This window comes from Gigantopelta aegis, chromosome 3, assembly GCF_016097555.1.
Source record: "Gigantopelta aegis isolate Gae_Host chromosome 3, Gae_host_genome, whole genome shotgun sequence".
Taxonomy (NCBI): domain Eukaryota; kingdom Metazoa; phylum Mollusca; class Gastropoda; order Neomphalida; family Peltospiridae; genus Gigantopelta; species Gigantopelta aegis.
In genome coordinates, this window is record NC_054701.1 from 7,290,481 (window position 1) to 7,316,857 (window position 26,377).

Here is a 26,377-nt window from a genome sequence, read left to right on the forward strand (position 1 = left end):
ATGGCAGTGTTCGACGATGTTATTTTGCAGTCAACACTGGAGATTGACAAACGACAATATTTAGTAACTTTGACTTCAAATCGTATATTATTAGAAGCTGGCAAGAAGAAGAAAGAAAATGACGATGCCAATGTGGAAGTTTCCTACCGTAAGTTGCACGAAAATGAACAGTATTGAATTTCAAATATTGAAAGCTGCCGTTTTGACAGTGAGGCCTTAATATAGTAATAAGGTTTGTTTGTATGTATTCTGGAATATTGTAAAATATTTTATTTTAAAATATATTTAGTGATTTTCTGCGAAATTGGTATAATATCCACCCGGTCCCCTCCATTATTATTTTTAGTTAGGGTTAGTGTTAGGGTTAGGGGTCAGGGTCAGGGTCGGGGTTGGGGTTGGGGTAGCCCGAGTACTCTGACTGTAAGAGAGCTAGACGGACATTTGGACATAAACACGCTCTCATTACAGTCAGAGACCAACCTATGTCTTTTTTTGGCAATTCCTGACTACCAAACGGTAGGCAACGAGTCCCGCTCTAATACCACAACAATCCTATGTTTGACGTCAAATACCTTTACATGAATAATTTTCGAGTTAAGTGATACAAAAAAATCCACATATTAATCACTAATACACATACTACAGAAAGAAACCCGACAGCACCCACATTCAGCTACGCTTCATGACACTCCGTCGCAACAATTACAAAGCTCGGCGATCTATTTCGAGACTGGGCGATTCCGCCTTGTGCAGCAGTTACAGGGGTCGTCTCATAAGAGGAGGCAGTACGTAGCACATACTTTTGCCGTATCCTGTCGATAACACCCCAAATGTATCCTTCAAATTCAAAATGGAATCAATAATGTGTAATTGTTTTGGTTTAATGACGTAATGAAATCCAAATTCATCCAAAACGCAACTCTTCCATGTTGTAACTTCGCTTGATATGAGACGGCCCCTGTAACTGCTGCACAAGGCGGAATCGCCCAGTGCGCGATCACGTGGTCTACGTCTCGAAATAGATCGCTGAGCTTTGCAATTGTGACAGAGTGTCACGAAGCGTAGCTGAATGTGGGTGCTGTCGGGTTTCTTTCTGTAGTAAGTGTATTAGTGATTAATATGTGGATTTTTTTGTATCACTTAACTCGAAAATTATTGATGTAATGGTATTTGACGTCAAACATAGGATTGTTGTGGTATTAGAGCGGGACTCGTTGCCTACCGTTTGGTAGTCAGGAATTGCCAAAAAAAGTCATAGGTTGGTCTCTGACTGTAATGAGAGCGTGTTTATGTCCAAATGTCCGTCTAGCTCTCTTACAGTCAGAGTACTCGGGCTAGGGTTGGGGTTAAGGTTAGGGTTAGGGGAGGGGGGGACCGGGCGGATATTTTTACGCGAAATTTAAGTTTCCATGAAATATAAGACCCATCAGATACCGATGTAATCTAATACATATACCATCAACCAGGCATTGAAATAAGCATTGTGTCTGGTAACCCATTTACAGGTTACCACAAAATATAGCCTGGTAACCCATAGGTTACCACAACTATATGAAAGTTAGAATTGAATTCCTGTTACTACTACTTTTAACGCCCTTGTATGTGTGCTAGATGATTATTGTAGTATACGTGTATTTATGATTCATTCTTTATCTTATCACTGTTCTTAATGTATTACATATAATTCTTTACAAGTAGGTGACTCATATTTAATAACTGAACAACTGAATAAATAAATTGATTAAAATAAAAATGTTCTGTTTTCTATTGTCTCGTATTTTATCATACAACAATGAAAGATAATAATAATTCTGAAATTGTATTGGTACGCGCGAACATCGGTACGAGAAATGGAATCCGGAAGTAAATTTATCTAGTGGGCGCTGCGAAAACCGAAACCGATATGTATTAACATGCTCATATACCACTTGAGTTTTGAGCATGTCTGTGGCGGGTCCGGTCTCTGGATATCCAGGGACCTCACCCGCGACAGAAGCTTAAACGTGGATTGCCGAAACTGCTTGCAATTGCACAAGTGCGCACAAACATCGGTGCAATTTCGTACGAGAAAACGAAACGTGGAAGTAAATTCATCTAGTGGACGCTGCTTAAACACGGATAAACTATAATTGCTTGCAATTGCACAAGTGCATGCGAACATCGATGCAATTCCTTACGAGAAAATAAAACGCAGAAGACCGGAATGCATTGTCTGGTTTACGTTTGTCGAGAACGAAACACCGTTCTCGACTTTTCTTACATGTGGTAACCTCCCGGTAACCTGAATGACTGTTCTCGACTTATTTCGATGCCTGATCAACTGAGTTGACAGGAGATATATATCACTATCACTGCATGGCAGTGCATCAGACTCACGCCTTTCTCCGGGATGTTTTTTGGCATGAGTTCCTTATTTTCCCAACTCTTTCCCCCCACCCATACCTGAAAAATGTGCCCGCCCCTGAATTTATTTTATTTTTTATTTTGTTAAAAACTGTTAAAAATGTGTCGAGATAGCAGTAATTCAACTTTCGTAAGCACCGTAATGGGTTAAACCATCACCAGGTCCATCTGGCGGTCAGTGAAGGAACTACAACATCCAGGTGCATGCGCTGTTGGCTGCTACTCCCGCAAACAAAATAGTCTTCAGGGTTTTATAAAGTTTTTTACAGAATGTTTTAAAAATAAAAACGTCTCCCCCCACCCCCCACCCTGATTTGCATGATCAAAAGGACGATCACCAACTCTTTTTTTTTTTTTTGGCCTAATGTAAATCAAGTCAAAATAAGTGGGGTTGGGGTAGTGGTTTAAAAACATTTTAGTGTTTGCCTTCAAACCAGTAAATCATGATTTTATTTTATTTTTTTAAAATATTTTATTATATAATTTACTTTATATTTCTTTTTTTGTATTTAATTTAATTTATATTATTTGTTTTATTTTAATATTATAATTATTATTTTATGTTTATTATGTCATTATTCTGTTAGTACCGTGTTTAAATGAAAATATTAGGCAGTGTTCTCGTTGGGTAAAAATTAAAGGTGGGTGGCTGAGTGCCTCCCCCACCCTCAGTGACCCTGCCATCCATCTTGTCCTTCCAAGTAAATCAGAACCAAAAAAATCCACTAAAAACGTTTGAAAACTTGGTTACCATATTGTTGTGTGTTAGTTAACTATGGATAGGCCTATCCCTTATTTAGCCTCTCAGTATTTGGTACAAAAAAAAAGATTGTTACAATGTATTTTAATGTGTAATTGAACTGGAGATAATCATCATAATGTTAGTCTGTCATTCACAGCCATTCATTTTAGTGAACCAATCAGTTTTAATTTAATATTATATTTTAGGGGTGAGACGTAGCTCAGTGGTAAAGCGCACGCTCGATGCGGTCAGTCTGGGATCGATCCCCACTGGTGGGCCATTGGGCTATTTCTCATTCCAGCCAGTGCACCATGACTGGTATATCAACGGCCGTGGTATCTACTACCCTGTCTGTGGGATGGTGCATATAAAACTAAAATATCCTTTGCTGCTAATCAAAAAGAGTAGCCCATGAAGTGGCAACATCAGGATTCCTCTCTCAATTAGGAGATAACGATACATATGGAGTTTTTAGAGTTGTGGGTGTTATTGTCTATTTGATCCTGCAAATGTCATTTTTCACCAAATGCAGGCATCAAATAGACAACTGCAAATCTAAAAACTCAATATGGTTATGTCCATTGTAAACTGAATAATTTTTCTATGGAACTAACTGTATATTTGGTATTTCCTGGAAAAAATACCTGGCTACAATCTAACTGTAGACCCTTGAATCGTCAACATAGCCTGTTACAATTGCTAATGACGTCACTTTCTAATGACGTCATTAGCTTTCCGGGTGTTATGTTCATTTGATTCCGGAAACAGAATGTAATTAACCAATCACAATAAAGAACACACTCGCCATCAGTTTACAATATCTGTGTGGCCCTTAACCATATGTCGCATGCCATATAACTGTATAAATGTGTTGAGTGCATCGTTAAATAAAATATTTCCTTCCTTGTTATATTTAATAAAATATTTCTACAATTAAACTTACATCAGGTCTTCTAGAATTTTATAAAAATCCACTAGCCATGGGATCAGTGATTTTAAAAATGTACTAGCCATGATTAAATATTCACTAGCCCTACTTTAAATAAATACAATTTTACTAATAGTAATAATCAGATATGTCACCTAAAGATGGAGATTGAGCTTAAAAATCCTTAGATTGGGGTGGAAGTGGGGGCAGGATATTCATATTTACAAAATATGTAAATGCTGCATTTTACAAGGGTTTTTTTTTCCACTAATTTTTCAAGTAATTATTTACTAGCCCAAAACTGAATATCACTAACCATAGGAGTGGGGCTACCATAATCTAGAAGCCCTGTACATATTAAATATATTTTCTTGTTTAGAATATCAGTGTCTGCATATATTCAATGTGTTTCTGGTAGTTTTAATATTTGTAAGAAGCCCAAACTGGATTTTGTCTTCAAATTATTTCATACATACGGAAAAAATACATTTTAGGAAATAAAATGAAATTTAACCTAGTACAAATATTAGAACAATCAGAAACATGTTTAATATAGAGTCACTAATATTTTATGCAGAAAAATATATTTGTAATTACAATCGTTAAAAAGTCTCTGTTAGTTGATAACATCTTAAAAATTGCAGCAAACTCGGGAATGTCCCTTTAAGAAATGTTTTATTAGCCAAAGACTAAATATTGTAGCCAATTCATATAAAAATTAGCATTTGGCTAATTTGGCAATGCATGGACACGGTGACCACAGACAGTGCCAAAGGAAAATAATTTCAGAGCAATTGATCACTCCCCAAACGTGATGGCTGTTAGTGTTAAAAATAAATGTATTTGAGTTTTCTGTGTCATAGGTTACGTGGGGGAGTCTATCGATCTGAGAGAGATGGTTGCTGTATTTGAGTTTTCCGTGTCACAGGTTACGTGGGGAAGTCTATCGATCTGAGAGAGATCGTCGCTGTATTTGAGTTTTCCGTGTCACAGGTTCCGTGGGGGAGTCTAAAGATCTGAGAGAGATCGTCGCTGTATTTGAGTTTTCCGTGTCACAGGTTCCGTGGGGGAGTCTTATCGATCTGAGAGAGATCGTCGCTGTATTTGAGTTTTCCGTGTCACAGGTTCCGTGGGGGAGTCTATCGATCTGAGAGAGATAGTCGCTGTATTTGAGTTTTCCGTGTCACAGGTTCCGTGGGGGAGTCTATCGATCTGAGAGAGATCGTCGCTGTATTTGAGTTTTCCGTGTCACAGGTTCCGTGGGAGAGTCTATCGATCTGAGAGAGATCGTCGCTGTATTTGAGTTTTCCGTGTCACAGGTTCTGTGGGGGAGTCTATCGATCTGAGAGAGATCGTCGCTGTATTTGATTTTTCCGTGTCACAGGTTCCGTGGGGGAGTCTATCGATCTGAGAGAGATCGTCGCTGTATTTGAGTTTTCCGTATCACAGGTTCCGTGGGGGAGTCTATCGATCTGAGAGAGATCATTGCTGCCAGACTTGAGAAGCCTCCCGCTGCCAAGGACAAAGTGAAGACGACTGAGGGAAACAAGGTGTACCTGTGTATTGAGATGCGGCCGCTCAAGCCAAACTCCTTCTCCATTTACTACATCAAGCGCATGCCCAAACATAGGTGGCGCCACAAGCAGCTCACTTTGATGTCTCCAGAGTTTGAAACCTGTCAGATATGGGTGGATAGAATACAAGATCGGTTAGATATGCCAGGTAAGAATACAACAACAACAAAGACATCTTCCATACCTCCCCCCCATTTGCAGCCCCTCCCCAAAACCCCACTAAAAACCCCAACCAACTACAAACTAAAAACAGGAAAATCCCACCCAACAACATTGTTTTACGTCTACAAGCAGAGATATAACCAGGCATCCTTAAATTAAGTTTAACATTGGTGCACTGTATCGTGCAATGGCCTAAAAGACGTCTCAATTATACTTAAATCATGCTAACGATTCCAATCTCGTCAGCCAGGGTACCCTGCTGAAAATCCAGAATAAATCCCTGACAGGCAGAAAAAGTGCCTTGGAGAATGAAAATCTCCACAGCATTGTTGATTGCCATCCATGGGCAATTTCAGGGGTTGGTTGGTACACTCCAGTATTTGGCAGGACTGGGATGTTAGGTCTATTAGCTCGGTGGTGAGGTTAATGGTCCGTTGTATCCACCTCAGTAGATAGACATAGTTTTTCATCTCATTATAACCAGTGCTGTATGACTGACTAGTGTATCAAAGGCCATGGTATGTACTATCCTGTCTGTGCAAACTGTATGACAGGTATATTGAAGGTTATGGTATGTACTGTCCTGTCTGGAAAGTGATTGGTATATAAAAGACCATGGTATCATATATACTAGTCTGTGGAAACTATGACTGGTGTACTGTCCTGTCTGCTGTATCAATGGCCATGGTATGTACTATCCTGTCGTGAAACTGACTTGTGTTTCAAAGCTCATGGTACGTACTGTACATATACTCTATGTATGCTGTTTGAAAACTGACTGGTGTACCAAAAGCCACAGTATATACTATCCTCTTTGGAAACTAACTAGTGTATTAAAGGTCATGGTTTGTACTGTCCTTTCTGACAACTAACTAATGTATCAAAGGCCATGGTATATACTATCTGACTTGTTGTACTACCCAGTCTGGAAACTAACTAGTGGTTTGAGTAGTGTTTCAAAGGCCATGGTTTGAGTAGTGTTTCAGAGGCCATGGTTTGAGTAGTGTATCAAAGGCCATGGTTTGAGTAGGTGTACCCAAGGCCATGGTTTGAGTAGTGTTTCAAAGGCCATGGTTTGAGTAGTGTTTCAAAGGCCATGGTTTGAGTAGTGTATCAAAGGCCACGGTTTGAGTAGTGTATCAAAGGCCACGGTTTGAGTAGTGTTTCAAAGGCCACGGTTTGAGTAGTGTATCAAAGGCCATGGTTTGAGTACTGAGGCCACGGTTTGAGTAGTGTATCAAAGGCCATGGTTTGAGTAGTGTATCAAAGACCATGGTTTGAGCATCTTCATAAATCAAGGCTAATATTCGTTCCTCGTATTCAGCCTTAATACATGTGGCCTCAGACCACAATTAATTTTGCTATATGTTTCTATATAGCCTTAGTGCCTATAACATTTTTATTAATATCAGCAGGCCCGTGAAGTTTTGTATGTACCTTTGCCTGCATGGGGGACACATACCCTGAAAAGGACAACCCCTGTTGTCCAGCTCTTTCTCCCAGCATATTGGTTTAAACGGACACACCCTCTAAACCAAGCCGCAGTACACCCATTTTACACAAAAAGCACTACTTTTGCATGGGCCGGAATTACCACAAACAAGTCTTCAATGTCAACAAGTTACACATGTTTACAAACTACATGCTATCCCCTGTCACTTCAGTCAAACAGTTGCCACTTCATAGCTGTCTGCCATGAAATAATCACAGTCAAACAGCAGACTACTTGCGTGGTCAAATTTCCGGATTTTGGACAACCCAATGGGAAGATAACTGTAATCTGAGGCCTATCAGTCCATTTTTCCCCCTGAAAACTGGCCCACACTAATGCATTCCAATGATATACATATTAAAGCAATGCTCAGTAAGTATCGGGATGTCACCTTTAAACTGAGAGTATATAGAGGCTGTGTTAAAACACCTACCACAGTGCCTTGCCATGGCCAATTTTGGCAATGGAAACTTGAGGGACACCAACTTCAAAATGTAATAACTTTATCAAATTTTGGAATTTCTTCATACAATGAGCAGCTATTTTTTCTTCTACATATGTTCTATCTGCACAGTGTTGTCTTGGAAAGATTTTGAAATATTTAAAGGAAAACAAATCAATCATTAGATTTTACTTCATTTTTAATTAAATATTAAATTTAAATGTTTGAAAAAAATTAAAATCTAAAACTGTAAAATTTTGCATTTTAGATATGATAAGTGGAGGCTTATTAAAGATATGGTGACTGAATTCATGGTACATTATTAGAAATGTGTCAATGGTGAAAGTCACAAAATTGGGGCCATTTGCAACAAATCTTTACACACTAATTTCAGGGAAAATTAGACATGATAGGCCTCAGATTCAATTTTGACCTGCTGTATTTACTTAATCTACTTCATTTACTGTATTAGACATGTAGCCACTTTGTAAAAGGCAACACAGTCCATATAAATGCATATTAATATGAATATGCTCTACAGATATTACTTAGGTATACACCATAATATGTTTTTTGTTGACGACAACTTTGAAAATAAAGATTTTGTCACAAAATGCTGATATAAATCCTACCAAGAGGTACTTGCACCATATTTTTCAGTTTCCAGTGATAACTGTTAACAAGTGTAGTCATGTGCCAGTGTCTTGGATACCTCAGTGTAGTATTTCTTGATTGGAAGGATGTTTGTAGTAATGACCACTGAATATACATTATGGATTATTCTGCCATATGTATTACAAGCCAAATGTTAACCTTTTTGGCACATTTTCTGCAATAAACTTGACATGTATACCAGCATCTGATTACTGAACACAATAAATACATTCAGACAGCATAGAATATTAGCCTATTTGATTTTCTAAGGATAAAAGACCATTTTTGAAAAATGACTGAAGTGTGTAATTTACATAAATGTAGGTGAAATGTATTATTAGAGTACTTAATCTTGTTAAAAACTGTATACTATTTATTTAAAGTGTTTAATTACATTTAGTAGTGATATATTCATTATATTTAGATATTCTGTCCAATTGCAATAATTGAGAAACTCATTAAAATTCAATATATAAAAAAAGTTAAAAACACAATATTGACTAACAAAATCCAACTTTTGCTCTTTTTTACCAAATTATTAGCTCAAAACTGTTAAAAAATATTGCAACAACCTGTAGTAACATCAGAGGTCATTTTATGCTATTTTGGAGGATATTGAAATTTAAAAGTTGAAAATTTTAATTTTAATTTTTAATAAATTAAAAAAAAAAAATGTTTAATTTAATAAAATATTGAGAAAATAAATAAATGAGTTTTCATATTCCTTGTGGTATTCACAATCAGTCTGTGTAATTTCACCTCTCTGGTTATAATACTTTCATCAGAATCAAGCATTTAACTGGTGTAATGTGTGAACTATATCAGGCCTCAGACCACAATTAATTTCGCTATATGTTTCTATATAGCCTTAGTGGCTATAACATTTTTATTAATATCAGCAGGCCCGTGAAGTTTTGTATGTACCTTTGCCTACATGGGGGACACACACCCTGAAAAGGACAACCCCTGTTGTCCAGCTCTTTCTCCCAGCATATTGGTTTAAACAGACACACCCTCTAAACCAAGCCGCAGTACACCCATTTTACACTAAAAGCACTACTTTTGCATGGGCCGGAATTACCACAAACAAGTCTTCAATGTCAACAAGTTACACATGTTTACAAACTACATGCTATCCCCTGTCACTTCAGTCAAACAGTTGCCACTTCATAGCTGTCTGCCATGAAATAATCACAGTCAAACAGCAGACTACTTGCGCGGTCAAATTTCCGGATTTTGGACAACCACATGGGAAGATAACTGTAATCTGAGGCCATGTAGTCAAGATTACTGATATCCACTACTAGCGCCCTCTATTGGAAGAAAATTTGTAACACCGATTATGTCCCTTACACGATGACATCGCTGACCAGTCACTTCATCGGTAACATGTGACAATCTTGAAAGCAATATCAGTGTTCGCCCGCCAACATGGAGTTTACTTAACAAGGGAATCTATAAGGAGCGTTGCGATTCGTTGCAATCAGATCTCATCGCATCCAATGAAATTCAAGCATTTTGTGGCACGATTTCTTGACATGTATCAAGGCTGAATACGAGGAACGAATATTAGCCTTGATTTATGAAGATGTGGTTTGAGTAGTGTTTGAAAGGCCATGGTTTGAGTAGTGTATCAAAGGCCACGGTTTGAGTAGTGTTTCAAAGGCCATGGTTTGAGTAGTGTTTCAAAGGCCACGGTTTGAGTAGTCTTTCAAAGTCCACGGTTTGAGTAGTGTATCAAAGGCCACAGTTTGAGTAGTGTATCAAAGGCCACGGTTAGAGTAGTGTATCAAAGGCTATGGTTTGAGTAGTGTTAGTGTTTCAAAGGCCATGGTTTGAGTAGTGTATCAAAGGCTACGGTTTGAGTAGTGTGTCAAAGGCTATGGTTTGAGTAGTGTTTCAAAGGCCATGGTTTGAGTAGCGTTTCAAAGGCCATGGTTTGAGTAGTGTATCAAAGGCCATGGTTTGAGTAGTCTTAGTCTTTCAAAGGCCATGGTTTGAGTAGTGTTTCAAAGACCATGGTTTGAGTAGTGTATCAAAGGCCATGGTTTGTCTGTGCAAAAGTGTAGACAAAATAACTTACTGCTGATCAGTAACCTATCATATATAAGGTCACCGTTCTATCTCCCTTATCATTTAAATTATATTGACTTATTCACAGCCTGTGTTAAGCAGCCAACTGCCTTGTAAGACCTCCTATGAGTAACTCCCTAGCTACAGGTACGTGTATTCTGTTGAATATCTTTATGATAGTGTACATTCACCGGTACATCATGTACATCACCATTGTTCTTGTTTCGTTTATTTCCTTCCACGATGTATGAATAATTATTCAGCTACATGTTTATTCTGATTTTTATACAATATATTTAAAATACAAGACAGAGTTTAAGAGTTTAGGAGGTATTTAAAATATATCTTGACTGGGTTTGTAGTTTTAATTAGGTGTCAGCATACATGTACATTGTAGGACCGGCCTCGGTGGCATTGTGGTAGGCCATCGGTCTACAGGCTGGTAGGCATGGGATTTTTAATCCAGATACCGACTCCAAACCCTGAGTGAGTGCTCCGCAAGGCTCAATGGGTAGGTGTAAACCACTTGCACCGACCAGTGATCCATAACTGGTTCAACAAAGGCCATGGTTTGTGCTATCCTGCCTGTGGGAAGCACAAATAAAAGATCCCTTGCTGCTAATCGGAAGAGTAGCCAATGTAGTGGCGACAGCGGGTTTCCTCTCAAAATCTGTGTGGTCCTTAACCATATGTCTGACGCCATATAACCGTAAATAAAATGTGTTGAGTGTGTCATTAAATAAAACATTTCTTTCTTTCTTTTTACATGTACATTGTAAGCCAGGTTTGACCATATACCCAATGAGAGCCCCACATGTGTCCAGGAATACCCAGTGATTATCTGGCAGATATTGTAATATTGATTAGTTCACCAGCTCACATGATTGCTGTACAGCAGTTCACAACAACCGGTGTGCATTTACCTGTCGAGTCTGTAATTAGTACTGGCAATGTTAACTTATTGCAGTCACACAGGCGTACAATGGAACTATGAGCCAGTCGGCATCATACATGTACATGGCATTGTAATGTAAGCTTGCAACACAGCCAAATGCATGTATCATGTGTACATTGTAACTGCAAAGTCAGTGCAAGCTGTAAGACCCTAATCGATAAAACTTGGCTTATATAGTTACATAGATCTATATGTATCTATTGAGTATTGTATAAGTATGAATGCTCATTTTGATGCATGTAAATTTTGTAATGTAATGTTTTGGGTTTTTTGAAAGATGAATATCTGTGAATGTTGCTATGAGTGAGACACTGTATATGATAATTGTAGGTGGTGTTTACAATATTAGAGTTATGACTGACATATTTTGTTCATATCAATTTTTGCACTTTGATACATACATACATTATCTAATGATCTTGCTATCCTATCCCATAGAATACATGTACCTGTTGCATCATCCCTGAATTTAATAAGTTTTTACTGATATGGAAAGTTCAGGTCTTTAGATCTCACTAATTTGGGGACAGCAGGGACATTTGTGTTTTCTGAGTGCAGGAAGGTCATTTTAGTTCATTACTGTCATTAACAGCTGCTGTAGAGTTGTCAATATTCAGAAATACGTTTCAAGTTATTTTAATCTAAATAAGCTTAACTTGTCAGTGGCTTTGGGATGAAATATTTTGAGGTCAGCTTGTTTGTACTTAATTTGGGCATGATTATTTTGGGCACAACATTTTGATGAAATCTAAAGCCCTGAAAGTTATATAAAATACATAAACATGTAGACTCATTTGTGTCAAAATGAGGTGATGAATCAGATATCACTTGAACAAGGAAAAGTGGTTTTAAATTTGTATACATTTATGTTACATTTCCTGATTAATAATTTCTTTCAGAGTTTCAAAGGCCGAAGAGTCTGCTGGTGTTTATCAACCCGTTTGGTGGAAAGAAGAGAGCTCCAAAGATATACAAAGAGAAAGTGTCTCCTCTCTTTAAACTGGCTGGTATCCGCACAGATAATGTGGGTAGGTTTTTATACTGATGTAACAGTTCCTCCCACAGGGAACACCTTGTTTTTAATACTATGATATTTACTGCAAGTTATTTATTTCTGGGCCGATTGTTTTCTAAATTACACAAGAAAACTATTCTTTTTTTTGTTATTCCCAAAAGACTTTTACGTCTCTCAAACTGAAATTATTTACCAAAAAAACTACATTTTTGTGGGAGGATGAGATGGACAGTAAGTTTGTAGACTAGTCAGACTGCACATTTAGCAGGATTCCATTCTTCCATAATCCCAGATATTGGGTCAGAAGAATAAGATTAAGAGATGGAATACCAAAATATCTATGGCTCAGTAGTACAGCGGTCACCTGATGCACAATCAATCTAGGATTGATTCCCGTCAATGAGCCCATTGGGCTATTTCTCGTTCTAACCAGTGCTTCACAACTGGTGTAACAAAGGCCTTGGTATGTACTATCCTATCTTTGGGATGGTGCATATAAAAGATCCCTTGCTGCTAATCGAAAAGTGTATCCCATGAAGTGGCGGCAGTGGGTTTTTTCTCAATATCTGTGTGGTCCTTAACCATATCTCTGATTTCATATAACCATAAATAAAATGTGTAGAGTGCATCGTTAAATAAAACATTTCCTTCTTTTCTTTTGTCTTTGTCTCTGTCTCTCTCTCTCTCTCTCTCTCTCTCTCTGTCTGTCTCTGTCTCTCTCTCTCTCTCTCTCTCTCTCTCTCTCTCTCTCTCTCTCTCTCTCTCTCTCTCTCTCTCTCTCTCTCTCTCTCTCTCTCTCTCTCTCTCTCTCTCTCTCTCTCTCTCTCTCTGTCTGTCTGTCTGTTTTGATACAACTAATGGAGCACTACTTGTGATAGGAAAAATCCACTACATACACCAAGGAGTTCTACCCCATATGACTCGAGCTGCTCGGGTGATTGTTCTGTGGACTGAGTAGATGCCACCCTAAATGCCAGAACACCATAGTTTTAAATTGCTCTGAGGTGTCGTTAAACAAATATTTGTTTCCTTGCAGTTACTACAAATGCCTCACATGCCTATGATGTGCTTCAAGACTATGACCTTTCCAGAATTGATGGGTATGTATATTGAAATAATTGATGAGTATGTATATTCTAAAATTGATGGGTAAGTATATTCTAAAATTGATGGGTATGTATATTGAGATAATGGATGGGTATGTATATTCCAAAATTGATGGGTAAGTATATTCTAAAATTGATGGGTAAGTATATTGAGATAATTGATGGGTATGTATATTCTAAAATTGATGGGTATGTATATTCTAAAATTGATGGGTAAGTATATTGAGATAATTGATGGGTATGTATATTGAGATAATTGATGGGTATGTATATTGAGATAATTGATGGGTATGTATATTGAAATAATTGATGTGTATGTATATTCTAAAATTGATGGGTAAGTATATTGAAATAATTGATGGGTATTGAGATAATTGGTGGGTATGCCAGTGATGACAGTTATGAATTGTGTGTTGAGTTTAACCTCTATGACAGTTATGAATTGTGTGTTGAGTTTAACCTCTATTCCAGTGATGACAGTTATGAATTGTGTTGAGTTTAACCTCTATGCCAGTGATGACAGTTATGAATTGTGTGTTGAGTTTAACCTCTTTGACAGTGATGACAGTTATGAATTGTGTGTTGAGTTTAACCTCTATTCCAGTGATGACAGATATGAATTGTGTGTTGAGTTTAACCTTTATGCCAGTGATGACAGTTATGAATTGTGTGTTGAGTTTAACCTCTATGACAGTGATGACAGTTATGAATTGTGTGTTGAGTTTAACCTCTATTCCAGTGATGACAGTTATGAATTGTGTTGAGTTTAACCTCTATGCCAGTGATGACAGTTATGAATTGTGTGTTGCGTTTAACCTCTATGACAGTTATGAATTGTATGTTGTGTTTAACCTCTATGCCAGTGATGACAGTTATGAATTGTGTGTTGTGTTTAACCTCTATGACAGTTATGAATTATATGTTGAGTTTAACCTCTATGCCAGTGCTGACAGTTATGAATTGTGTGTTGAGTTTAAACCTCTATGCCAGTGATGACAGTTATGAATTTTGTGTTGAGTTTAACCTCTATGCCAGTGATGACAGTTATGAATTGTGTGTTGAGTTTAACCTCTATGCCAGTGATGACAGTTATGAATTGTGTGTTGTGTTTAACCTCTATGACAGTTATGAATTGTGTATTGTGTTTAACCTCTATGACAGTTATGAATTGTGTGTTGTGTTTAACCTCTATGACAGTGATGACAGTTATGAATTGTGTGTTGACTTTAACCTCTATGCCAGTGATGACAGTTATGAATTGTGTGTTGAGTTTAACCTCTATGACAGTTATGAATTGTGTGTTGAGTTTAACCTCTATGCCAGTGATGACAGTTATAAATTGTGTTGAGTTTAACCTCTATGCCAGTGATGACAGTTATGAATTGTGTGTTTGAGTTTAACCTCTATGCCAGTTATGAATTGTGTGTTGTGTTTAACCTCTATGACAGTGATGACAGTTATGAATTGTGTGTTGTGTTTAACCTCTATGACAGTTATGAATTGTGTGTTGTGTTTAACCTCAATGACAGTTATGAATTGTGTGTTGTGTTTAACCTCTATTCCAGTGATGACAGTTATGAATTGTGTGTTGAGTTTAACGTCTATGCCAGTGATGACAGTTATGAATTGTGTGTTGAGTTTAACCTCTATGACAGTGATGACAGTTATGAATTGTGTTGAGTCTAACCTCTATGCCAGTGATGACAGTTATGAATTGTGTGTTGTGTTTAACCTCTATGACAGTTATGAATTGTGTGTTGTGTTTAACCTCTATGCCAGTGATGACAGTTATGAATTGTGTGTTGTGTTTAACCTCTATGACAGTTATGAATTGTGTGTTGAGTTTAACCTCTATGCCAGTGATGACAGTTATGAATTGTGTGTTGAGTTTAAACCTCTATTCCAGTGATGACAGTTATGAATTTTGTGTTGAGTTTAACCTCTATGCCAGTGATGACACTTATGCATTGTGTGTTGAGTTTAACCTCTATGCCAGTGATGACAGTTATGAATTGTGTGTTGTGTTTAACCTCTATGACAGTTATGAATTGTGTATTGTGTTTAACCTCTATGACAGTTATGAATTGTGTGTTGTGTTTAACCTCTATGACAGTGATGACAGTTATGAATTGTGTGTTGACTTTAACCTCTATGCCAGTGATGACAGTTATGAATTGTGTGTTGAGTTTAACCTCTATGCCAGTTATGAATTGTGTGTTGACTTTAACCTCTATGCCAGTGATGACAGTTATGAATTGTGTGTTGAGTTTAACCTCTATGCCAGTTATGAATTGTGTGTTGTGTTTAACCTCTATGACAGTTATGAATTGTGTGTTGTGTTTAACCTCTATGACAGTTATGAATTGTGTGTTGTGTTTAACCTGTATGCCAGTGATAACAGTTATGAATTGTGTGTTGTGTTTAACCTCTATGACAGTTATGAATTGTGTGTTGTGTTTAACCTCTATGCCAGTGATGACAGTTATGCATTGTGTGTTGTGTTTAACCTCTATGACAGTTATGAATTGTGTGTTGTGTTTAACCTCTATGACAGTTATGAATTGTGTGTTGAGTTTAACCTCTATGCCAGTGATGACAGTTATGAATTGTGTGTTGTGTTTAACCTGTATGACAGTTATGAATTGTTTGTTGAGTTTAACCTCTATGCCAGTGATGACAGTTACGAATTGTGTATTGTGTTTAACCTCTATGACAGTTATGAATTGTTTGTTGAGTTTAACCTCTATGCCAGTGTGTTGAGTTTAACCTCTATGCCAGTGATGACAGTTATGAATTGTGTGTTGAGTTTAACCTCTATGCCAGTGATGACAGTTATGAATTGTGTGTTGAGTTTAACCTCTATGCCAGTGATGACAGTTATGAATTGTGTGTTGTGTTTAACCTCTATGACAGTTATGAATTGTGTATTGTGTTTAACCTCTATGACAGTTGTGAATTGTGTGTTGTGTTTAACCTCTATGACAGTGATGACAGTTATGAATTGTGTGTTGAGTTTAACCTCTATGCCAGTGATGACAGTTATGAATTGTGTGTTGAGTTTAACCTCTATGCCAGTGATGACAGTTATGAATTGTGTGTTGTGTTTAACCTCTATGACAGTTATGAATTGTGTATTGTGTTTAACCTCTATGACAGTTGTGAATTGTGTGTTGTGTTTAACCTCTATGACAGTGATGACAGTTATGAATTGTGTGTTGAGTTTAACTCTATGCTAGTGATGACAGTTATGAATTGTGTGTTGTGTTCAACCTCTATGACAGTTATGACAGTCATGAATTGTGTGTTGTGTTTAGCCTCTATGACAGTTATGAATTGTGTGTTGTGTTTAACCTCTATGACAGTTATGAATTGTGTGTTGTGTTTAACCTCTATGCCAGTGATAACAGTTATGAATTGTGTGTTGTGTTTAACCTCTATGACAGTTATGAATTGTGTGTTGTGTTTAACCTCTATGCCAGTGATAACAGTTATGAATTGTGTTGTGTTTAACCTCTATGACAGTTATGAATTGTGTGTTGTGTTTAACCTCTATGACAGTGATGACAGTTATGAATTGTGTGTTGTGTTTAACCTCTATGACAGTTATGAATTGTGTGTTGAGTTTAACCTCTATGCCAGTGATGACAGTTATGAATTGTGTGTTGTGTTTTACAGGGTGGTTGCTGTGGGAGGAGATGGCACATTTTCTGAACTAATGAACGGGTTACTGGCTCGTAGTAACGGAGAGAGAGGCATAAACAGGGAGAGTCACCATGAGCCAGTAAAACCGCAACTCAGAATTGGCATCATTCCAGCAGGTAATTAACTCTTAGAGTAATTAAAAAAATGTTTTATACAGTTAGGTACTGTAAAGTAGCAAAATAATGCGTTATCATATTATTGTATTGGGACAAAGATAAACATTTTAATTGTTTAACGACACATTGATTTGTTAATCATCAACTATTAGATGACAAAAAAATAGTAATTTTGACATACAATATTAGAGAGGACACCCACTACATGTTTCATTAGTATCAAGGGACCTTTCATATGCACCATCCCACAGACAGGATAGCACATACCACAGTCTTTGATATACTAGTCATTGTGCACTGGCTAGAGATAAAAATAGCCTAATGGACCCACTGATGGGGATCAATTGTAGATAGACTGCGCATCAGGCGAGCGCATTACCACTGGGCTATGTTCCATCCCTTGCATTGGGAAAGGAACACACTACATAGACAAAACTACATATACATTGTATGTGTTTTTCTGATTTCTGTATTCCACGAGTGTATTTCCTGCAGGAAACCCCGATGCCGCAGGCAGAGGAGTTTCCGGCAGGAAATACACTCGTGGAATACAGAAATCAGAAAAACACATATATGTAGTTTTGTATTTATTACATACCCTAAATTGGTATTTTTTTCCAAATAATAATTCAGAAATTGTAACACTGCTAGCTAATGACGGGGATTTCTCCTTTACATAACTAGGTCAGCTGTGTTACTACACGGACCGAAGAACCACCAATTATTACACATAGGAATATAGTTCTATTTAAACAATAAACAGAAATAAGAAAGAACGAGTGAAAAGTTACCTATAATTTTAATGATATTGTTTGAAATGCCGTTTAAAGACAATGTAATAGCTAAAATTCACGAACAATATAATATTTAATTTGCTCGTAATACGTCAGAAAACCTTCAGCGTGCCAGTTTTATCAATGAAGAAAAATGTCAAGAATTGTTCGCTCAGTGTCTGAGTCGTCATCGGCGTTTTTTCTTTTATTGATGTTCATGGAATTATTCGTTGCTGAAAAGTTTAACTTTATATTAAATGTGCCTCCATAAATCATCGCTCCACTGAATAATCCGGTTGACAGTTCATTCAAGTTTTCTACATGAGGAGACGGCATTGTTGCTAAAGTCGACGACAGTCAATTTTCGCACCCTTGTTTTGGCTTCGTACACAATAAATATAGCATATCTTAACGTAATTTCACTAGAAATCCATATTTCGTAAAAGGTGCAATTTTTTAATGGCAATATTTTGTTGAAAGACATCCAGGTGCATTAATAATGTTAAGAGAAAAAAAAATTCAATAGCAATTTTACATTGGAATTTTTCCAAAAAGAAAACGTCATGTACCCAGTTTATGGTTATTGTAAGGAGATGCAAAATGACGTCATTGGAATACTGACGTCATTTAAATTCAAAATTAGCTGTATTATTACAATGCTGCGCCAAAATAAAAACTAGTCTACTAACCTTGACCGCTGTCAAATTCCTATAACAAGCAGACAATGCTGTTTACAGGTCAGTACTTTTTTTTATTTTGCATAATTCTGGACAAAATATTAATCTGAAGTTTTGAAAGATGAAAGAAATAAAATGTACCTTTTGTCAAATATATCATATCACAAAATTACGGTTGGAGATGTTTTATTTATTGAATAGAATAAGAATTGTATACGATGTAATGAAGCCAAAACAAGGGTCCAAAAAGTGACTGTCGTCGACCTTACCTATCGACGAGTATCGTGGATTAAAAGCTCGTTAGTTAGTAGTGTTCCCGTCTCAAGTTTTGGTATCGCGCTCATTAAATTGTAAATATTTGTCACCGTTTTCGTCTGTTTTCAGTTCAAATTTTCCACAAAATAACATTTTAAACAAACCAAGCACAAACTTTGTTTACATATCACGAAGGGCATTCCCAATAACCATGTACTATAAATAGTAACGTTGAATACGGTATAGTTCCGGCAGTTGAGTTGAATACGGAAAGTTGTATTCAATTCTTGTATTCAGAGCTGTATTTATATAGTAAGATTTAATGGGTATGTAATAAATGTGTATACTGCATAGTTTGTATTAATGTCACTGCTAAATACAAATATAAAAGATCACACTGCACCCAACAAATGCTGAGTTGTTTTTAATTCATTGTAACAGTCAAACCAGTGTCACGTTTTTCTAGTATGAAATAATTTCATAGCAGTATTTAAACCCTGTTTTAATGATGTTTCTTTTTTTTGGTGTGTTTCTTCTAGGGTCTACTGATGCTGTGGTGTACACTACTACTGGTATTAACGACCCAGTTACATCAGCACTGCATATCATTGTGGGTAAGTCAACTCACAAACCTTTCAGCATTAAGCCTCTAGCCGGTAGACTTTAAGAATCTATACCCTATCCAGCCTATACCAGGTGGGGATCACAGTGTTACATCATGTTAATTTTACCTTCAGTTCATGCTTATAATTAATTAAGATTTAATAACATACACACACACACCTGCTGTCTAGGCTATCTCTCCAGGACAGGAGTTAATGAATAGTTGTCAGTAGTCACTGGGAGAGAGAGAGAACTTGGTGTAGTGACCCAATGAGCTGTTAAACCTCTGTGGATGGCAGCCAGTACTGGGTTGTGAACTCAGTACCTACCAGTCTTGAGGCCAATGGTACAACCACTACACCATTAAAGCAGTAGGGTACATCCCCCTAGCAGTATGTCACAAAGCAGTACATGTATTACTAAATCCAGTGGAGATCTGTTTCATTAGAAGTAATATGTACCACAGCATAATCATTGTACATTGTTTGCCTTTATTTGTTATAACTTCGCCAGCCACATTGTTTAACTCTTTGTCACATATTCCTGAGCCACTGTCATCAGGTCATGCTGCCCAGTGGGTGCCTCTTGTTCGAATTTAAGAACTTGACAAAAATATAATGCATGTATACATATTATATGAATTTATGATATTGCCTTTCAATCCATGAATTTAAGTACTGATGAAATTTGTTTTAGTTTTTGTTAGGAAAACAATGAAACGTTAAGCCCTCGGAAATAAAGGATTTAACAGCATCTTTTTCATATTTTTATAAACGTGTAAAGAGTTACGGCATGATTTTTAGCTAATAAATACGATAGTAAATTTGCTGCCATTTCATATCTAATTTATTTCATTTGCTGAAGTTTGTGTTGTGACATTTGAAAACTATTCCACTTGGGCCATAAACTCGATAATGACATGGAAGCAACTTTAATATCCTGTAAATATATAGCAGATACTACTCCTGTTTATTTAGTTAATGACACTGGAGATTTTGAATGTATTGATAGAGGTATTAATAGTGTACATATAGATTAAAATGGATTTATGTAATAAATGTCTGAATGGTTTGTTTATTTGTAGGAGACAGAGTGGGCATCGACGTGTGCGCACTCTATAATAACGACAGGTTTCTCAAGTACAGTGTCACCATGATGGCATATGGTTTCTATGGCGATGTACTGGAAGACAGCGAAGCCTTCAGGTGGATGGGACCAAAGCGTTACAATTGGAGTGGTTTGTGCAATGTTCATTAATTATTACATTTAATCAGTACATGTAAGTTCACTTAAAATAAAAGTGTACAACTCTTAATTTACATATTTTAACATCATAAATAAGCTTTTTGCCAGAGGGTAAAATGGGTATGGTGCCATACCCAATTTAGTTTTTTGCAGATTTTATTATTTTTAAGTTTACCTTTTGATAAAATTAATGACTAAACCTAACCAATTTTCTTTATTGGGGAGCCCCTCCCATATCCGCTATCGACTGTGGTTGCATTCAGCACACACATTGTAAATATTCGATTTCATAGCATTATACCCACAAATTTCTTTCTGACAGAAACACTGTAAATTTGTTCTTTGTTACATTTATCGGGGCTGTAAATACATGTAGTTGAGAGGGCAGTTATTCCGAAATTATTTGTTTTTTAAACCTACCCTTTTAGTTTAGAAATGTCGTCTTCGTGTAGGTGTAGAAGACCAAATATTACTCTGCCCTGATTTTTGTTCTTGTTTAGTTACTCTCCCCCTCCCGACAAGTTATTTTAGGTTACACACAGTCCTGATTTATGCTCAATATGCTTTGTATAATTACTACTCTTAGTCATCTTTAAGTTGACTTCTTTGTCTTGGTTTATGACAATTTTTGTCAGTAGCAAATACCAAACTAAACGTAAGTTGTTGAATCCCATGCTTATAGACCATTGAAGTCCAAGTCAGATTTCAACAACCTCTTATGGAGAGACTATTAAAGACATTAGTTAAGTCTATATGTCTATAAGTATGGTGCCAGTTGCTTTTATCTTATCTAAAAGCCAGTGCATTTTGGATTTTTATGGTCTCTGTTCTGTTTATTTTTAATGTTGTACTAATGAGGTATAATAAATGTTTGTTGTGCAGGTTTTAAGAAAGTCCTCACAAAAAAGTCGTATGATGGCGAAGTCTCGTATTTGTTGTCTGACGAGTCAGCTGGTCATCCGCAGGTCAGAGCACACTGCTGGTCAGGGTGAGTTTGGGAGGAGGGGATAGGGCAGGTGGCAGTTGAATAACACATAGTACATAACAGCAGGTTCAGAACAATAGAGTATTGTTTGTCAGAATGACAGCTATCTTTTAAACATTCAGATGAATAAAAAGATTGTTTTAATGTGTACAATCATAGCAACCCCTGCAGTTAAGAAAATATCCATGGCAAAAAACCTACCATTGAAAGAAAACTGAATATAGTCCACGGCTAAAAGGTGCCGTGGAGAATTAAGAACTGCATGACATGCCATGGGCAATTGCAAGGGTTACATAGCCTTTCTTGCATCATATATTTATCATGGTCACAAAATCAGCAACTAATGAAAAATGCAAAAAAGCTCTTGTTCTTTAAACCAATTACGTTTGTGATCTACTTCGTTAGTGGTTAGTGAGAGAGGAGAGGGTGTAGTGGCCTTACACCTACCCATTGAGCCCTTAAGAACTAGCTCTGGGTTGAAGCCATTACTGGGCTGTCTGTCCAGGGCGGTGGGTTAGTTGGTTAGTGGTTAGTGAGAGAGGAGAGGGTGTAGTGGCCTTACACCTACCCATTGAGCCCTTAAGAACTAGCTCTGGGTTGAAGCCATTACTGGGCTGTCTGTCCAGGGCGGTGGGTTAGTTGGTTAGTGGTTAGTGAGAGAGGAGAGGGTGTAGTGGCCTTACACCTACCCATTGAGCCCTTAAGAACTAGCTCTGGGTTGAAGCCATTACTGGGCTGTCTGTCCAGGACGGTGGGTTAGTTGGTTAGTGGTTAGTGAGAGAGGAGAGGGTGTAGTGGCCTTACACCTACCCATTGAGCCCTTAAGAACTAGCTCTGGGTTGAAGCCATTACTGGGCTGTCTGTCCAGGACAGTGGGTTAGTTGGTTAGTGGTTAGTGAGAGAGGAGAGGGTGTAGTGGCCTTACACCTACCCATTGAGCCCTTAAGAACTAGCTCTGGGTTGAAGCCATTACTGGGCTGTCTGTCCAGGACAGTGGGTTAGTTGGTTAGTGGTTAGTGAGAGAGGAGAGGGTGTAGTGGCCTTACACCTACCCATTGAGCCCTTAAGAACTAGCTCTGGGTTGAAGCCATTACTGGGCTGTCTGTCCAGGACAGTGGGTTAGTTGGTTAGTGGTTAGTGAGAGAGGAGAGGGTGTAGTGGCCTTACACCTACCCATTGAGCCCTTAAGAACTAGCTCTGGGTTGAAGCCATTACTGGGCTGTCTGTTACAGTGGGTTAGTTGGTTAGTGGTTAGTGAGAGAGGAGAGGGTGTAGTGGCCTTACACCTACCCATTGAGCCCTTAAGAACTAGCTCTGGGTTGAAGCCATTACTGGGCTGTCTGTCCAGGACAGTGGGTTAGTTGGTTAGTGGTTAGTGAGAGAGGAGAGGGTGTAGTGGCCTTACACCTACCCATTGAGCCCTTAAGAACTAGCTCTGGGTTGAAGCCATTACTGGGCTGTCTGTCCAGGACAGTGGGTTAGTCGGTTAGTGGTTAGTGAGAGAGAGAGGGTGTAGTGGCCTTACACCTACCCATTGAGCCCTTAAGAACTAGCTCTGGGTTGAAGCCATTACTGGGCTGTCTGTCCAGGACAGTGGGTTAGTTGGTTAGTGGTTAGTGAGAGAGGAGAGGGTGTAGTGGCCTTACACCTACCCATTGAGCCCTTAAGAACTAGCTCTGGGTTGAAGCCATTACTGGGCTGTCTGTCCAGGACAGTGGGTTAGTTGGTTAGTGGTTAGTGAGAGAGGAGAGGGTGTAGTGGCCTTACACCTACCCATTGAGCCCTTAAGAACTAGCTCTGGGTTGAAGCCATTACTGGGCTGTCTGTCCAGGGCAGTGGGTTAGTTGGTTAGTGGTTAGTGAGAGAGGAGAGGGTGTAGTGGCCTTACACCTACCCATTGAGCCCTTAAGAACTAGCTCTGGGTTGAAGCCATTACTGGGCTGTCTGTCCAGGCGGTGGGTTAGTTGGTTAGTGGTTAGTGAGAGAGGAGAGGGTGTAGTGGCCTTACACCTACCCATTGAGCCCTTAAGAACTAGCTCTGGGTTGAAGCCATTACTGGGCTGTCTGTCCAGGGCGGTGGGTTAGTTGGTTAGTGGTTAGTGAGAGAGGAGAGGGTGTAGTGGCCTTACACCTACCCATTGAGCCCTTAAGAACTAGCTCTGGGTTGAAGCCATTACTGGGCTGTCTGTCCAGGACAGTGGGTTAGTTGGTTAGTGGTTAGTGAGAGAGGAGAGGGTGTAGTGGCCTTACACCTACCCATTGAGCCCTTAAGAACTAGCTCTGGGTTGAAGCCATTACTGGGCTGTCTGTCCAGGACAGTGGGTTAGTTGGTTAGTGGTTAGTGAGAGAGGAGAGGGTGTAGTGGCCTTACACCTACCCATTGAGCCCTTAAGAACTAGCTCTGGGTTGAAGCCATTACTGGGCTGTCTGTCCAGGACAGTGGGTTAGTTGGTTAGTGGTTAGTGAGAGAGGAGAGGGTGTAGTGGCCTTACACCTACCCATTGAGCCCTTAAGAACTAGCTCTGGGTTGAAGCCATTACTGGGCTGTCTGTCCAGGACAGTGGGTTAGTTGGTTAGTGGTTAGTGAGAGAGGAGAGGGTGTAGTGGCCTTACACCTACCCATTGAGCCCTTAAGAACTAGCTCTGGGTTGAAGCCATTACTGGGCTGTCTGTCCAGGACAGTGGGTTAGTTGGTTAGTGGTTAGTGAGAGAGGAGAGGGTGTAGTGGCCTTACACCTACCCATTGAGCCCTTAAGAACTAGCTCTGGGTTGAAGCCATTACTGGGCTGTCTGTCCAGGACAGTGGGTTAGTTGGTTAGTGGTTAGTGAGAGAGGAGAGGGTGTAGTGGCCTTACACCTACCCATTGAGCCCTTAAGAACTAGCTCTGGGTTGAAGCCATTACTGGGCTGTCTGTCCAGGACGTAGTGGGTTAGTTGGTTAGTGGTTAGTGAGAGAGGAGAGGGTGTAGTGGCCTTACACCTACCCATTGAGCCCTTAAGAACTAGCTCTGGGTTGAAGCCATTACTGGGCTGTCTGTCCAGGACAGTGGGTTAGTCGGTTAGTGGTTAGTGAGAGAGGAGAGGGTGTAGTGGCCTTACACCTACCCATTGAGCCCTTAAGAACTAGCTCTGGGTTGAAGCCATTACTGGGCTGTCTGTCCAGGACAGTGGGTTAGTTGGTTAGTGGTTAGTGAGAGAGGAGAGGGTGTAGTGGCCTTACACCTACCCATTGAGCCCTTAAGAACTAGCTCTGGGTTGAAGCCATTACTGGGCTGTCTGTCCAGGGCAGTGGGTTAGTTGGTTAGTGGTTAGTGAGAGAGGAGAGGGTGTAGTGGCCTTACACCTACCCATTGAGCCCTTAAGAACTAGCTCTGGGTTGAAGCCATTACTGGGCTGTCTGTCCAGGGCGGTGGGTTAGTTGGTTAGTGGTTAGTGAGAGAGGAGAGGGTGTAGTGGCCTTACACCTACCCATTGAGCCCTTAAGAACTAGCTCTGGGTTGAAGCCATTACTGGGCTGTCTGTCCAGGGCGGTGGGTTAGTTGGTTAGTGGTTAGTGAGAGAGGAGAGGGTGTAGTGGCCTTACACCTACCCATTGAGCCCTTAAGAACTAGCTCTGGGTTGAAGCCATTACTGGGCTGTCTGTCCAGGGCGGTGGGTTAGTTGGTTAGTGGTTAGTGAGAGAGGAGAGGGTGTAGTGGCCTTACACCTACCCATTGAGCCCTTAAGAACTAGCTCTGGGTTGAAGCCATTACTGGGCTGTCTGTCCAGGACGGTGGGTTAGTTGGTTAGTGGTTAGTGAGAGAGGAGAGGGTGTAGTGGCCTTACACCTACCCATTGAGCCCTTAAGAACTAGCTCTGGGTTGAAGCCATTACTGGGCTGTCTGTCCAGGACAGTGGGTTAGTTGGTTAGTGGTTAGTGAGAGAGGAGAGGGTGTAGTGGCCTTACACCTACCCATTGAGCCCTTAAGAACTAGCTCTGGGTTGAAGCCATTACTGGGCTGTCTGTCCAGGACAGTGGGTTAGTTGGTTAGTGGTTAGTGAGAGAGGAGAGGGTGTAGTGGCCTTACACCTACCCATTGAGCCCTTAAGAACTAGCTCTGGGTTGAAGCCATTACTGGGCTGTCTGTCCAGGACAGTGGGTTAGTTGGTTAGTGGTTAGTGAGAGAGGAGAGGGTGTAGTGGCCTTACACCTACCCATTGAGCCCTTAAGAACTAGCTCTGGGTTGAAGCCATTACTGGGCTGTCTGTCCAGGACAGTGGGTTAGTTGGTTAGTGGTTAGTGAGAGAGGAGAGGGTGTAGTGGCCTTACACCTACCCATTGAGCCCTTAAGAACTAGCTCTGGGTTGAAGCCATTACTGGGCTGTCTGTCCAGGACAGTGGGTTAGTTGGTTAGTGGTTAGTGAGAGAGGAGAGGGTGTAGTGGCCTTACACCTACCCATTGAGCCCTTAAGAACTAGCTCTGAACTAGCTCTGG

The 26,377-nt window shown here is 39.1% G+C and overlaps 1 protein-coding gene across 1 annotated transcript; it reads left to right on the top strand.

Annotated features, from left to right (window-relative positions):
• On the top strand, positions 1 to 21,909 carry LOC121367290 (ceramide kinase-like). Its single transcript, XM_041491402.1, has 8 exons — positions 1 to 148; positions 5,523 to 5,795; positions 12,325 to 12,453; positions 13,477 to 13,540; positions 17,222 to 17,364; positions 19,609 to 19,683; positions 20,757 to 20,909; positions 21,800 to 21,909. The coding sequence occupies exons 1-8, from the start codon at positions 1 to 3 to the stop codon at positions 21,907 to 21,909; spliced, it is 1,095 nt and encodes a 364-aa protein (XP_041347336.1).
• Positions 21,910 to 26,377: the final 4,468 nt, after the last annotated feature.